This window comes from Oryctolagus cuniculus, chromosome 2 (genome assembly GCF_964237555.1).
Source record: "Oryctolagus cuniculus chromosome 2, mOryCun1.1, whole genome shotgun sequence".
NCBI classification, from domain to species: Eukaryota; Metazoa; Chordata; class Mammalia; order Lagomorpha; family Leporidae; genus Oryctolagus; species Oryctolagus cuniculus.
In genome coordinates, this window is record NC_091433.1 from 178,309,031 (window position 1) to 178,324,102 (window position 15,072).

Genomic DNA, 15,072 nt, shown 5'->3' on the forward strand with positions numbered 1-15,072 from the left:
ATACACGTTGACATTTAGAGTCTGGAGTAGTCCAGATCCTATACTTAGGCATGTCTCAGATAATGTGGTAATCATGAAATAATATGGCACAGTATACTCCTTCCTAGCATGTGTTTTTCAAATATAAAACGTATTGTTCAGTAAAACTTTTCATCACCAGAGATCTTGAGCCAGAGCTCTCATTCTCCTCACTGCACAGTATTAGTTTGTTAGGGCTGCTGTAACCGATCACGACAGGCTGGGCAGCATAGAAGACAGAATTTTGTTTTCTCACATCCTGGAAGCTTAGAAGTCTCAGATCAGGGTGTCTGCAGGTTTGGTTTCTTGGGAAGCCTGTCCCATGGCTTGCAGTGCCACAGCACTGCTATGTCAGGACGAGATCTTTTCTCCCGTGTCTCTGGGGTGTTTCTGTGTGCATCTTAGAGTTCCTCTGATAAGGACCTCAGTCAGATAGGATTGGGGCCCTCCTAAGCGACCTCATGTGTCCTTAGTTTCCTTTATAAAGGTGCTCTCCCCAAATATAGTCCCATTCTGAGGTATTAGGGCTTAGGGCTTCAACATACAAATTTGGGGAGGGACTCTATTCAGCCCATAAAACTCCACCTCACCCTTCTTCTTAGGCCCCATTGAGAATGTATGGTCTGTTTCTTTTCCTTTTTTCTACTCTCAGAAGAAAGGTACTCCTTACTTAAGGAAAGGAATAGTAGTATAGGGGAAGAGAATTGTTGCCAAAAAAGAGGAACTTAGATGGCAACATGAGGGTGGAAATTGAAATGCAGAGAAGGTTATGCTAAATGTCAGATGCAAACATCTGTTCTTCCTTTTTATCTTTGAGATTGCCTTGGATGTGAATTTTATAAATTAATGCTCAAATGCTGAGTTCACAAAAAAGTTGATTGTTACATTTGTGTTTTCTCATTTTCTTGTTTTCTTTCTTTTTAAAAGTTTAATTGGCACATAATAAGTATATATATTTATGGGGTACAGTGATAATTTGTACATGTACACCATGTATAATGATCAGATCAGGGTAATTAGCATTTCCATCTTAACATATGCACTCTTCTGAGGATGATATGGTTCCTACAAACTGTTAACAGATACAGCTGTAAAATATATTCTATTTAGTTTTATTTATTAATTTATTTTCAAAGATTCATTTATTTATTTGAAAGGCAGATTTGGAGAGAAAGAGAAAAAGAGAAAGGGGGATATCCTCCATCTTCTGGTTTCCTCCTCAAATGGTCACAATGGCCTGGGCTGGGCCAACCCGAAGCCAGGAGTCTGGAACTTTATCCTGGTCTCCCACATGGATGGGAGGACCCACTTGGGCCATCTTCTGCTGCTTTCCCAGGTGCTATATTAATAGGGAGCTGGATTGGAACCAATACTCAAACTGGTGTCCATATGGAATACTGGCATAACAAGTGGCAGTTTAACCCACTGTGCCAGCACTTCTCTTTAGTTTTAGACATTTTTCAGACTCATGAGTGATAAATGGCATTTAAAAATTTGACCAATAAAAATATTATTGTCCTGGTAGAAACACTTCCTATTAGTATTTCACAGTTCCTTATTTGTATTTGATTTTCCTGTAGAATGGCAAACATCAGCAGATCTCAGGTAGACTTCAAGACGTCCGGCTCAGAAAGCAAACTCAAAAGACTGAGCTGGAAGTTCTGGATAAACAGTGTGACCTGGAAATTATGGAAATCAAGCAGCTGCAACAAGAACTTCAGGTGAGCGCGGTGCTGCTGCACCGTCCTTCGGCACGTGCAGTTATTGGTGGTTCCTTCTAACAGTTTCACTGTGAGAATCATGAACACCTAGGATCTCTGATGGACTTGTGAAATTGAGAGAATTTCAAAATGTTCATGGGAAATGGAATGAAAAAGTAGAAACAAATGATAAAACCTTTTATTTCTCAATATAAGATTCAGCAAATTCAAGACCCTTTGTAAGTGATGTTATCACCCAGTTAGTCCATCCCTAAAGCATGGAAGATCTGGGGAACTTCACCGAGTCAGTGCAGTCTGTTTTACAAGGTTAACTGGAGAATGGTGGAGCCCTTGAGGATTTTTTAAGGTTAGGAAACAAAAGTCAGAAGGAGCTAAGTCAGGACTGGAAGGTGGATGCAGGATGATTTCCCTTACAGGCTCTTGCAAAACTGCCCTTGTTTGATGAGAGGAGTGGGCAAGAGCATCTCCTGGTGGACCAGGGCGCCCTGGGGACTCTCCCAGGCAGGTTCCTGCTAGAGCTTTGGCTGACTTTCTCAGTGCGCTCATTACAAGCAAGTATTCATGCTCTTTGGACTTCCAGAAAATCAACAAGTAAAATGCCCAAAAAACTGTTGCCATAACCTTTTGCTCTTGACCAGTTCACTTTTTGCTTTGACTGCACTGCTTCCTCCTCTTGGTAACCATTGCTTTGATAGTATAGTGTCTTCAGGATCATACTTGGAAAGCAATGTTTCACCTCCCATTCTAGTTCTTCAAAGAAATACTTCAGAATCTTGGTCCCCCTTGTTGAAGATTCCCATTGAAAGCTCTCCTCATAGCTGTAGCTGCTCTGAGCACAATAGTTTTGCCACTCATTAAGCAGACAGCTTGCTGCACTTTAATTTTCAGTCAGAATTGTGTAAGCTGAACCAGTTGAGACATCTGTGGTGTTGCCTGTTGTTTCTGCTGTTCCTGGTTGGTCCTCTTCAGTTAGAGTACCAACAAGATTAATATTTTCCTCACAAAATGATGTGGCTGGTCTGCTGTTACTGGCTTCCTCTTCAACATTGTCTTGGTCCTTCTTAAAATGAGTTACCCATTTGTAAATTACTGATTTCTTTGGAGGCACTGGCCCCTAAACTTTTTTTTTTTTTTTTAAGATTTATTTTATTTATTTGGAAAGCAAGTTACAGATAGAGAGAGACAGAGAGAGAGATATCATCCACCCACTGGTTCTCTCCCCAAATGGCTGCAATGGCTAGGGCTGGGCCAGGTCAAAGCCAAGAGCCAGGAGTTTGATGTGGGTCTCCCATGTGGGTGCAGGGGTCCAAATACATGGGCCATCCTCCACTGCTTTTCCAGCTGCATTAACAAGGAGCTGGATCAGAGGCAGAGCAGCCAGGACTCAAACCAGCACCCATCTGGGATGCTGGCTTTGCAGGTGGCAGCTTAACCTGTTAGACTGCAGTGCCCCTCCTGCCCCACACTTTGTGAGGCTTCCGTGATTTCACTGTTCTTTCACCCAAACCTCACTATAAATGTGGTGCTTGTTCTTGCTTCAGTTTTCAAAGAATTCATGTTGCTGTGATACGGGCTGTTTTCAAACTCACGTTTTATCTTTCTTGATGCTCGGTCTAGATTCTGTTCAGAGATGTGTAACAAGTTGGAATGAATTTATTTTTGTGCAGAAAGAAAATTTTATATCCATGTATATGGTATTCATAATGTGTGTCTTCCATGAATCTTTTGAAGATCCCCCACAACATGATTTTTTGAATGTAATATCAGGAAACCCATAGACCCCCTTACAGATCTGCTAGGTATCTGGCCAAGTTCTGCTAAATGTTTATACACAAGTGGACATGCATCACTTCTTGAGTCTTAACTGTTTTTTATTTAAAATAAACCATTTGTGTGTTTGTCGTAATGTATTCCTGCTGTTACAGTAGAATTCCTTAGACTGGATGCTTTATTAACAGCAGAAATGTAGTGCTCACAGCTCAGGGGAAGGCAAAGAGCAGAGGGCAGCAGATTACACTTGCTTGCTGTCTCCTTCAAAAATAGCTCCTTCTTGCTACATCCTCACACAATAGAAGATGCAATGCCGTCCCTTCAGGATCTTTTTTAAGGGGATTAATCCCATTTATGAGAGTAGACCTTTCATGATTCTTTCACCTCCTAAGCCCTACCTCTGCACTGTTGCTCTGGGTGTTAGATTTCAACATAAGAATTTGGTGGGAGTCAGGAGGAGATTGTAGGGGAACCACTAATGTTCAGACCATAACATATCACTACTGATTTGAGGAAATCTTGACTTAGGATTGTTCTTTTTAGAATTGTGGTGGTAATGTTGAACATGTGCCTCAGGGACCTGGAAATTCTTCCCTTGTGCAGGGTCGATTGGGTAATTATTGTTTGCATAATACAGCGCTGGAATAATTTTGCTTCTCTAGAGTGCTTTTTTTTTTTTTTTTTTTTTTGGACAGGCAGAGTGGACAGTGAGAGAGAGAGACAGAGAGAACGGTCTTCCTTTGCCGTTGGTTCACCCTCCAATGGCCGCCGTGGCCGGCGCGCTGCAGCCGGCACACCGTGCTGATCCGATGGCAGGAGCCAGGTACTTCTCCTGGTCTCCCATAGGGTGCAGGACTCAAGCACTTGGGCCATCCTCCACTGCACTCCCTGGCCACAGCAGAGAGCTGGCCTGGAAGAGGGGCAAGCGGGACAGAATCCGGCGCCCCGACCGGGACTAGAACCCGGTGTGCCGGAACCGCAAGGCGGAGGATTAGCCTAGTGAACCGCGGCGCCGGCCTCTAGAGTGCTCTTACCCACTTTGTCTTACCTATGGAGTGGCAGGTCATCGGTCTTCTGACTTAGCTCCAAAAGATAGAAACAAAAGCCAAAGCCTGCTTCCCTAGATGGCCCTGAGTGTTCCGTCCTGTCGCATACAAGATTGGAGAGTGTTAGGGTTTCCACAGACGGGTGCCAAAGGTACCACTTAGTCTTTGCCCTCTGTCATCCATCACTGTGTGGAAATTGTAGGCTTCTAGACACACTCCAGCTACCAAGGCTTTCTTTACTGCCCGTTAATTTCAGCCAGTCGTTCACAAATGAGTTTAGGCTTAGGTATTTGTTTTTTAAAGCATGTGTAATTCCATTCTAGTTAATTCGTAAGTTCTAAGCAGTTTACAACTACACATTACCACTGTGATAAGTTTCAAAACTGAGTGAGTTTTCAAAAAAATTCTTGGATAGCATTATAGAATTTTTAATCAGGCACTACCTTTTCTTTTTATAAGGAATATCAAAATAAGCTTATCTATCTGGTACCTGAGAAGCAGTTATTAAATGAAAGAATTAAAAATATGCAGCTCAGTAATACACCTGGTAAGTCTCTAAGGTTTGTTTTGTCTTTCATTCTGTTCTGATTGCTGTATTAGTTGTATTCTGTTTTTATAAGTAGCATTACATGTAATAAGTAACATTTTTACATATATGTTTAATTTCAAGATAAGAAAAATATCACAGATGTTAGAGCATTTTAATAATAAAAACTAAACAGTAAATTTTAAAGTAATCACAGATCATTAAAACTATAGTAGTATAACATTCTTAACCATTGGTTTGACAAGGGTATAAAACAAAGTTTTACAAAACTATATTTGCAGCAATACTGATACAGACATTTCTTTCTTTTCTTTATCTTTTTGTTTCTTTTTAAATTTTAGCTCTATAATGGAGAACAATATGGGTGAAATGGTCGTTTTTCCATTCAATTATTGTTTATAGTCATCTGTATTCCCACTACAAGGGGGTCCTTTTGCTTGTTAAACTTCTCTTTTGAGTTAGCATTAAGTCTTTTTACTGTAATGTAAAGTTAAAATATGTTGTATCAAAAACAAAAAAAAAAAAAGGGAAAAGGAAGGAGGGTCAGAAGGAGGGAGGAGGGGATATCATTATGTTCTTGGAATTGTATCTACAAATAACGTTGAATCTGTTAAAAACTAATTAAAATTTAAAAATTTTTAAATGATATTTTAAAAAATCTTTAAAAACATTGAAGAGTCACAATTTTTTTCTTAAAAAAGTAAACAAGAATAAAAGTAATAATTGATAAGCATTCCTGCTGATAATATTTTTATTTATATAGTTATCAGTAAAAATGTTAGGTTACAATTAAATAAGATCTACATGTGGCTATTACACAATAGCACCCATGCCTTGTGACAAATTCCCGCACTAACTGTAAACTGTTGAGGAAGAGCTGAGGCCGTCTGGGGGCTGAGCTTCCAGGTAGCTAAGCAGCTGTGCCCCCCGCACAAGACCCTTTCCGTCACCTGACTGTGGAGCTGACCTGGCCTTCTGACACCTGTGAAACATAGCATGCCAAGGCAGTTTATGGGAATTTTATTTATTTATTTTTTTTGCTCAGATTCTAACCAGAAAACTGAAAATATCTGTATTTGGTAGCATGCCAACAACAATGTAGCAGAAAACAAGGTTTATTTAGAGAAAAGTAAGTTTGCAGATGTTGTATTAGAACTGGGTAATTAAAGTATTCTGAATGTCACCCCTAGAAGATGTGTCCTTCCATCCTGGGGCTCTTGACTACGACTCTTGACTGCTTAGGAGGTTTGATAGTGTCCCTCTTTTTAGCCTTGTTCTGAATAAACTCAGAAATAAGGCAAAGGAGCAAAAAGGACAGATAAGCAGAAGACTGATGAGGGGCCAAAATGCTGCTTCATCAGCTGGGATTGGACAGCGTGGTTTGTCTGTGAGAGGTCAGCTGCACCTGTGAGACAAAGTTGAAAGTGGACCTGGTAGAGCTACTCCTTTGTAGAGTGTGATCCATCCAGCTGTTACTTACTTGTTCATTCAGTTGAGTTCAAAGTAGGATGCTTAATTGGGATGTGAAGTATCCTATATCCCTTAGATTACTTCTCTCTGTTGTAGTAGCCATTTAAGATTACCATGTATGTGCCAAGCACCACGCTAGGCAGTTTTCACAAATTATTTTTTTTTAATCTTTACAGCAACCCTCTGATGCAGTTTTTCCCATTATACAGCTTAAGTAAACTGAGGCACAGAGCAAGTAAATAGGATTACCCAAAATGGTACAATAGTAGTCCTCAGATTCATGTCAGTCTGACTCTGAAGCCCCCTGTACTACCACATAGTCTCTGTCTTCCAGTTACCTGATACGGTGCTCATATATATAGTCAGATTGGTGATAAAACATACTCTATAAGTGATGTTCATTGTTACGAGTAAATAAGAAATATACAGTTATAAGAGTTTACTGATGGACATAATAGATTACTGAATAGAGGCAGTTTATGCTCCTCGGTGAACTAGCTCAGAAATACACATCAGTACTAATTTATTAATTTATTCAGATTTCTTTACAGGAGACTTGGCAGGTAATTCACACATTCACCTAGAAGAGAAAATGCATAAGAGAAGGCAAGACTTGAAAAACATTGGTGGGAACAGAAGACTAGCCCTATTAGATATCAGAACATCAGATGTGAAAACTATAGTGCCTAAAATAATAGATTACTGATTAGAAATAGAAAAGTAAGCAATGGAGAGTCTAGAAAAAGACATATGTAACACGGTTGAGGATAAGGTAGAGTTGGCATTTAACATCAGTGGGGAATGGCTGAGTGTTCAGTAAGTGATTGGGAAGAGCTGGTTATCTGTAAGAGGTGTGGGGAAACGCTTTACCTCATACAGAAAAAGTTCTAGATAATATACATAAAAGGTCAAATATAAAAAGTAACTAAAATATTATAAAACAGGAAAATATTTTAATAATTTTGGTGTGAGGGAAGTTTCCTCAAATAACAGAGCCATAAAGGAAAATATGTACAGATGTACTGATAGAAAAATGAAAAACTGGGGTAGGTGTTCAGCTTAGCGGTGAAGATGCCCGTGTTCCATATTGGAGTACCTGGGGCTGATTTCTGGCTCCAGCTGCTGACTCCAGCTCCCTGCTAAAGCAGACCCTGGGAGTAGTGTGATGACTTGAGTGGTCAGGTTCCTGCCACCAGGGAGATCTGGATAGAGTTCCCTGATCCTGTGTTTGGCCCTGGCTGGGAGCTCTTGCAGGCATTTGGGAAGCAAACCAGCCTTTGGGAATACTCTGTCTCTATCTGTCTTTCTACCTCTCAAATAAATTTAAAACAGTGTTTTTAAGTGAAAGACTTTTTTTTTTTTTTTTAAGATTTATTTATTTACTTGAAAGGCAGTTAAGGGGGGGTTGATATCTTTCATCTGCTAGTTTATTCACTAGATGGTTCCAATGACCTAGGCTGGGAAAAGCTGAAGCCAGGAGCCTGGAACTCCTTCCTGGTCTCCCACAGGGTTCACAGTGGCCCAAGTGCCTGAGCTATCTTCCAGTGCTTTCCCAGGCACATTAGCAGAGAGCTGGATCAGAAGTAGAGCGCTGGGATTTGAATCGGTGCTCAGATGTGGTACCAGCATTGTAGTCAGTGGCTTAATTTGCTATGCCACATTGCCAGCCCCCCCCCCCCACCAAATTGACAGGTGGGCATTGCGGTGCAGAGGGTTAGGCCATTGTATTGGATGCTTGCTAGCATTCCATAGCTGGAGTGCCAGTTCCAATCCTAGCTGCTTTGCCTACGATCCAGCTTCTTGCTAATGCATCCTGGGAGGCAGCAGATGACGACTTAAGGGCTTTTTCTTTTTCCCTCCCACCCACGTGGAGGACCCAAATGGAATTCCAGGCTCCTGGCTTCAACCTGGCCCAGCCCTGGCTATTGCCGGCATTTGGGAAGTAAACCAGCAGGTAGATCTATCTGTTTGTCCCTAACCTCCCTCTCTAACTCTGCCTTTCAAGTAGATAAAAATAAATAAACACTTAAAGAATTTTTGAAATACATATAGTATAAGAGTTTAGAGCTTCTCTAAATCAAAAATTAAAACAATTGAGTAGAACAAATTTGGGCAATTTAAGACTATGGCCAATAAACATAAGTAGATATTTACTCAACTTTACTAGTTATCAAGGAAGTACATATTAAAATAATATTTCTTTTTGACAATTAGCAAAAATAAGTAACGATTGATGAATGAAGTGAGATGATGTTTAGGAGCAGGCGCAGGCACTGCTGAGGTCATAAATTGACAAAGGATAGTTCGTCAGTTTCTGTCAGAATTCAGAGTGTGCATAGACAAACAGAAGGATAGATAGAATCCATGTGATCCTTTCAGTGGATAAAGAACTAGCGTTTGACAAGGTCTAACACCCTCATGATGAAAAGTCTTAGAAAATAAGCAGGGAAAGACATTTTTCAGTTAATAAAGACCATTTATGAGGGGCCCATAGCTAACATTATGATCAGTGATAGAAAACTGAAAGCTTTTCATCTGAAGTCTAGTTCAAGGTAATGATGCTCATTTTTGTCACTTCCATTAAATGTAGGGCTGGAAGTACTAGCAAGAGAAATTAAACAGGAAAAAATATAGAAATCATTGAAATTGGAAAAGAAAAAATGAAATTGTCCCTGTTTGCAGATGATAATTCTTTCACCTCTTAGCTTTATGAAGTTCTTAAATATATACATTAAAGAGTATATACAAAGATAGTTATTACCGCATTTTTATGTAATGTTAGAAAATTAGAAACTACCCAAATGCTAATCCAAAAGGGGATAGTCATGTAGATTGTGAAGTAGCCATAATGTAGATTATCATGAAACACTTTTAGGGAATAAACTATAAGTCTTGATTGATAAGGTACATTATTAAATGTAAATCAATTTGCAAAGCAGTACAGACAACAAAAATATTATGAACACAACTAAATGGGAATTTGAGATGAAGGATGATTTTAAATTTTTTACTCTGTGGCTCATCTTATTTAAATTTTTTATCTGATTTCAATACTTGAAAGAGAGAGAGAAACAGAGAGATGTAATCCACTAGTTTACCCCAAAATGGTCAGCACAGCTGGACTGCTCTTGGTCAAAGCTGGGAGGTGGAAACTCAGTCCAGATCTTCTGTGTGGTTAGCAGGAACCCAACTGCTTGAACAATACTTGCTGCCTCCCAGGGTGTGTATTAACAGGAAGCTGGAATCAGAAACAGAGTTGGGACTCTGACCCAGGCACTCTCATATGGGACATGAACAAGCATCCTAACTGGCATTTTTTTTTTTTTTTTTTGACAGGCATAGTTAGACAGTGACAGAGAGAGAGACAGAGAGAAAGGTGAAAGGTCTTCCTTCTATTGGTTCACCCCCGAAATGGCCGCTACGGCCAGCGTGCTGCGCCAATCTGAAGCCAGGAGCCAGGTGCTTCCTCCTGGTCTCCCATGGGGTGCAGGGCCCAAGGACTTTGGTCATCCTCCACTGCACTCCCGGGCCACAGTAGAGAGCTGGACTGGAAGAGAGGAGCAACCGGGACAGAATCTGGCGCCCCAATCGGGACTAGAACCCGGGGTACTGGTGCCATAGGAGGAGGATTAACCAAGTGAGCCGTGGCATCATCCTGGCATTTTAACTGCTAAACCAAATATCCTATTCTTTTAAAAATATTTAAAATATTTTAAAGTATGCATTTAGGGGCTGGCATAGTGGCACAATGGTTAAGCCTCCATTTGCAGTGCCAACATCCCATAGGAGCACTCATTCAAGTCCTGGCTAGTGTACCCAGGAAAGCAGCAGAAGATGGTCCAAGTACCTGGACCCCTGCCACCTATGTGGGAAACCCAGGTGGAGTTCCTGGTTCCTGGCTTTAGCCTGACTCCTGACTGTTGCAGCCATTTGAGGAGTTATCAGCAGATGGAAGATCTCTCTCTCACTCTTACTATCTCACTGTATCCTTCAAATGAATAAATCTTTTTTAAAAAATACCTATTTGAACATATAATATTGTGATTTTTATGTTATGCTGTATCTGTACTGTATATTTCCATCTGGTTTTTCCATCCTTGCAAGAGGCAGGTGGCGTGGTGTTCATTGCACAGAAAAGCAGGTTGGATAAAGCACCTTCCCAAAGTGAAGCTGCACTTCAGGTCCCGGTCCTTGAGCACAGAAACCACTGCTTATCACTGTTTCCCCTGAGGATCTTCCCAGAATGTGATCTGAGACAGGAGTGGCCCCTGAGTGTTTGCTCCAGTCCGTATTCCCTGTGTGTGCATCCTTCGTGTGTCTAGTTAGAGCGTTTTGATGAGGCAGTGAATAACAGACTGGTAATAGCACAGAAACTTCTACCAAATGTCAACTGTCTGATGTTTGTATTTCAGATTCAGGGATCAGTTTACTTCATAAAAAATCATTAGAAAAGGAAGAATTATGCCAAAGACTTAAAGAACAATTGGATGCCCTTGAAAAAGAAACTGCTTCTAAACTGTCAGAGATGGATTCATTTAACAATCAACTAAAGGTATTTATCTTCCATGATACCCATTTTTATGTAGCTGCCTCTTGCCTTCTTTATTCTGATTGAAGAGAGTGAATAACTACAGCTATTATTCATATATATTATATTTTGATAGTTTATTTTATAATTTTAACTATACCACAATTGCAAGATTATTTCTAATTGCCTTTAATGTTCTCTGTTACAAACACTGTGTCATAACTAAGCATACCGTTTGCCACATTTCCCGGTTTTGATGACGGTATGCTGTTTTTATTGGCACCCATCCATTTCAGAACAATTGCCTTTGTCAGTATTACAGACCTTAGCCAATGTGATGTCAGGCACATTCTAAAATGAGAAATATGGAAGATTTAAAACAGTTCCAGTGGTACTAAATTCCTTTTTACTTTCTTTGTTACATTGTATTCTAACTTCCTGTTATGAAATAATACAGTAATTAGTGAAATCCAAAGAATAATCTGGTACTATAGGTTTTACATGAATAGTTACAGTCATGATTGATTGTTGCAGTGGCAGAGCAGATGTCCAGACACACATGGTGTGCTTCCCATTCTGTGCAGTTTGAGCTGTATACTGAAACCTACCTATGAAAGAAGTAATTAAAGCTAAAAATTGGACTAGTGGCACATAATTCAAGTTGGGAATAGCCTCAGTTATTCCCTTGCTAAATAAGCTCAAAAATTCCAGAGGAAAAAATATTGCTTAGCTTTCTGATGAGAAAGCCATGTCTTTATATGGTTTTCATCCTGCTAACATATTTAAAATATTTTTGACACAGCACAATAAAGACAGAACACCTTTGTAGCTTCAGTTAAGGCGGGGAAATTTGAGATGAATATTGTGAATAATACACTTTGCCCAAGAATGTATCATTTATCACTGATGGTCAGACAAGCCACCCAAAGTATCTTCCGTACATTATATTTTTAAGAACCTGTGCATAGTTTAATTGGCTTTTTATCTGCCTTATCTTACAGTGTGGGAGTATGGATGACTCTGTTCTTCAGTGCCTTTTGTCTCTGCTAAGCTGTCTCAACAACCTCTTCCTCTTACTTAAGGTTATTTTCTAATATCTTGCTCCTTTTTTTAGTTACTTTACTATTTTCTTTTTTTTTAACTAGACTATTCTTTGCCTTTATCTGAGTATCTTTGCTTGAAATAACATATACGATATAGACCTTTCTTTTCTTTCTGTTTGCTTAAATACCCTTCTGCTTTTGAATTGCCTGTTTGAGTCTAATGCCAGAAATCAAGAAGATTTCCCACAGTAAGCTTTCTCATGAGAAGCCCAAGACACTTAAAAATATTACCCGGATCTGGGGCTGGCATTGTGGCATCACGGGTAAAGCCTCTGCCTGTGACACCAGCATCCCAAATGGGCTCCAGTTTCTGTCTTGGCTGCTCCATTCCAATTCAGTTCCTTGCTAGTGGCCTAGGAAAAGCATGGAAGATGGTCCAAGTGTTTGGCCCCTGCCACCCACATATGGAAGACCTGAATGAAGGTCCTGGCTCCTGGCTTCACCCTGGCCCAGCTTTGGCCATTGGCCATGTCAGGAGTGAACTGGCAGATGGAATCTCTCCCTCTCTCTCTCTTTCTCTTTCTCTCTCTCTCTTTCCATCTCTCTCCATAAATTCTGACTTTCAAATAAATAAATCTTTATTTTTAAAAACTTACCCAATTCTCTTACATCCCTGTAAATTAATTAATGACATAATTGCTAATTCAGTTTGGAGAACTAAGGGAATATAATATTAATTTACTTAGTCGTATCAGTGAAAATCATTATCAAGATAAAACTTAAACATTATGAAAACTCAGCAAGATTATGTCATATATATACCAGGCTGCTTCCTAATACTGCTATAAGAAAAATTTTAATGAACTACTAGGTCTCTTTACCAGACTCAGATGAAAATGTTTAAATTATATGTATGTTTTATTTGCCATGTATAGCACACTGAGTATGTAAAATACTCAATACATTCATATTTTAATATTTAATATTTTAATATTGTTTAAATAAATGCTTTGTATATGCCATTTGCTGTCCTGGTATTTTTTTAGAAAAAAATTTATTTATTTGAAAGGCAGAGTTACAGAGGGGGAGAGAGACAGGGACAGAAATATCTTCCATCTATTAGTTTACTCCTCAAATGGCTGTAGCAGCCAGAGCCAGACCAGGCTAAAGCCAGGAGCCTGGAACTCCACCCTGGTCTCCCACATTGGATGCAGGGGCCCAGGCACTTGTGCCATCTTCCACTGCTTTCCCCAGCAGGGAGCTGGATCAGAATAGAGCAGCTGGGACTAGAAACTGTGAGATATGGAGGGGTCTGGTGTTATAGGCAGTGATTTAACCTAGCATTAACCTTGAACCTTAACCACAATACCAGCCTCAGATCCTAGTAGATTTTTTTTTTTTTTTTTGACAGGCAGAGTTAGACAGTGACAGAGAGAGAGACAGAGAGAAAGGTCTTCCTTCTGTTGGTTCACCCCCAAAGTGGCTGTTACGGCCGGCGCGCTGCGCCAATCCGAAGCCAGGAGCCAGGTGCTTCCTCCTGGTCTCCCACGCCGGTGCAGGGCCCAAGCACTTGGGCCATCCTCCACTGCCTTCCCGGGCCACAGCAGAGAGCTGGACTGGAGGAAGAGCAACCGACACAGAATCTGGCGCCCCAGCCGGGACTAGAACCCGGTGTACCGGCGCCGCAGGCGGAGGATTAGCCTAGTGAGCTGCGGCGCTGGCCCTCCTAGTAGATTTTGAATATATATTCTACTTGGTGCTAAAATGGATGACAGTAGGACAATTGCATATGTGTTCCACAATGAAGACAAGAACATGATAAGTAGGCTCACTTTTTAAGAAGATGTATTTATTTGAAAGGCACAACAGCAGAGAGGAGGAGAGACAGCAAAAAAGATCTTCTATCCACTGGTTTACTCTGCAGGTGGTTCCAACAGCCACGGCTGAGCCATGTGGAAGCCAGGAGCCAAGAACTGCATCCACATGGGTGATAGGAGGCCAAGCACTTGTCATCTGCTGCCTTGCTAAGCTCATTAGCAGAAAGCTGGATCAGAAGTGGAGCAGCAGAACTTAAACTAGCCCTGTTACAGGATGCTGGTGGCAAGTTGCAGCTTAACCCACTGTGCCCTAACTCTGGACCCAGTAGAGCTTATTTGTTACCTAAGCTAAGATGGAGAAGATTGGAAAGGTCCTAAGTCAGGGATCCCATATAATACCCTTTATGGTTATAGCATGAATGACCAGATTGTCTGGTCTAGAATTTTGCTGCAGATTTCACAGAAACTGAAACCCAAGTTTCTCCATCTGTGAAGCGTGGTTCAGTAACGACTTGTGGACTGTACTCTGATTCTTTCATTTCGCATTTGATTCTCCACAGGCCAGCAGATTACTCTTATCTCTTGATTTACTTTCTTTCTTGTACTTCCTGCCTCCCAGTCTTTCACTGCTAACTGACACTTTAATCAAAGGCAATTTAGAGAAACAGAGAGGTATGAAGTTTGTAGTGTCAGACGGATCAGCAGTCTGACACCAGGGGCAGGAAAGAGGCCGTCTGCATGTAAGATGGTACATGGTACAGAGTGAGCATGTGCATAGCGCTGACAATCCCACTGAGTTTGTCAAGGAGACCTTTGAAGACCACTCTGAATGGGCCATTTCAGTTGAGTGATAAGTAGAAACTGAATTGGCAGTGGATCAGGAACAAATGTGAGTTGAAGGATTGAGTCTAAACAACTTTTAGGGAGAGATGAGTAAGACGAAAGCTTGAGGTCAAAGAAAAAACTTTTTGGTTTAAAAAAAGACTTGAAAGATAGCAAAGAGGGAGGAAAGAAGGGAGGAGGAAAGGTAGAGATTAAGATTGGATGTATAAAGTGGCAACTGATAGAGCATAGTCCCTGGGGAAGCCGATTAAGAAAGAATGTAGAGCATA

The 15,072-nt window shown here is 40.6% G+C and overlaps 1 protein-coding gene across 13 annotated transcripts in view; it reads left to right on the forward strand.

Moving 5' to 3' along the window:
- The window catches only part of ITSN2 (intersectin 2), a 167,417-nt gene that overhangs the window by 74,754 nt on the left and 77,591 nt on the right, over positions 1–15,072 (forward strand). For 8 of the 13 annotated variants that reach the window (XM_070069353.1, XM_070069349.1, XM_051843190.2 and 5 more), the window contains exons 14-17: positions 1,599–1,739; positions 5,015–5,102; positions 10,985–11,124; positions 12,102–12,182. In XM_070069353.1, coding sequence (XP_069925454.1) covers positions 1,599–1,739; positions 5,015–5,102; positions 10,985–11,124; positions 12,102–12,182 — 450 coding nt within the window. The remainder of the gene's footprint in view (positions 1–1,598; positions 1,740–5,014; positions 5,103–10,984; positions 11,125–12,101; positions 12,183–15,072) is intronic. The other 5 variants (XM_070069357.1, XM_070069354.1, XM_070069358.1 and 2 more) reach the window with 1 other exon arrangement.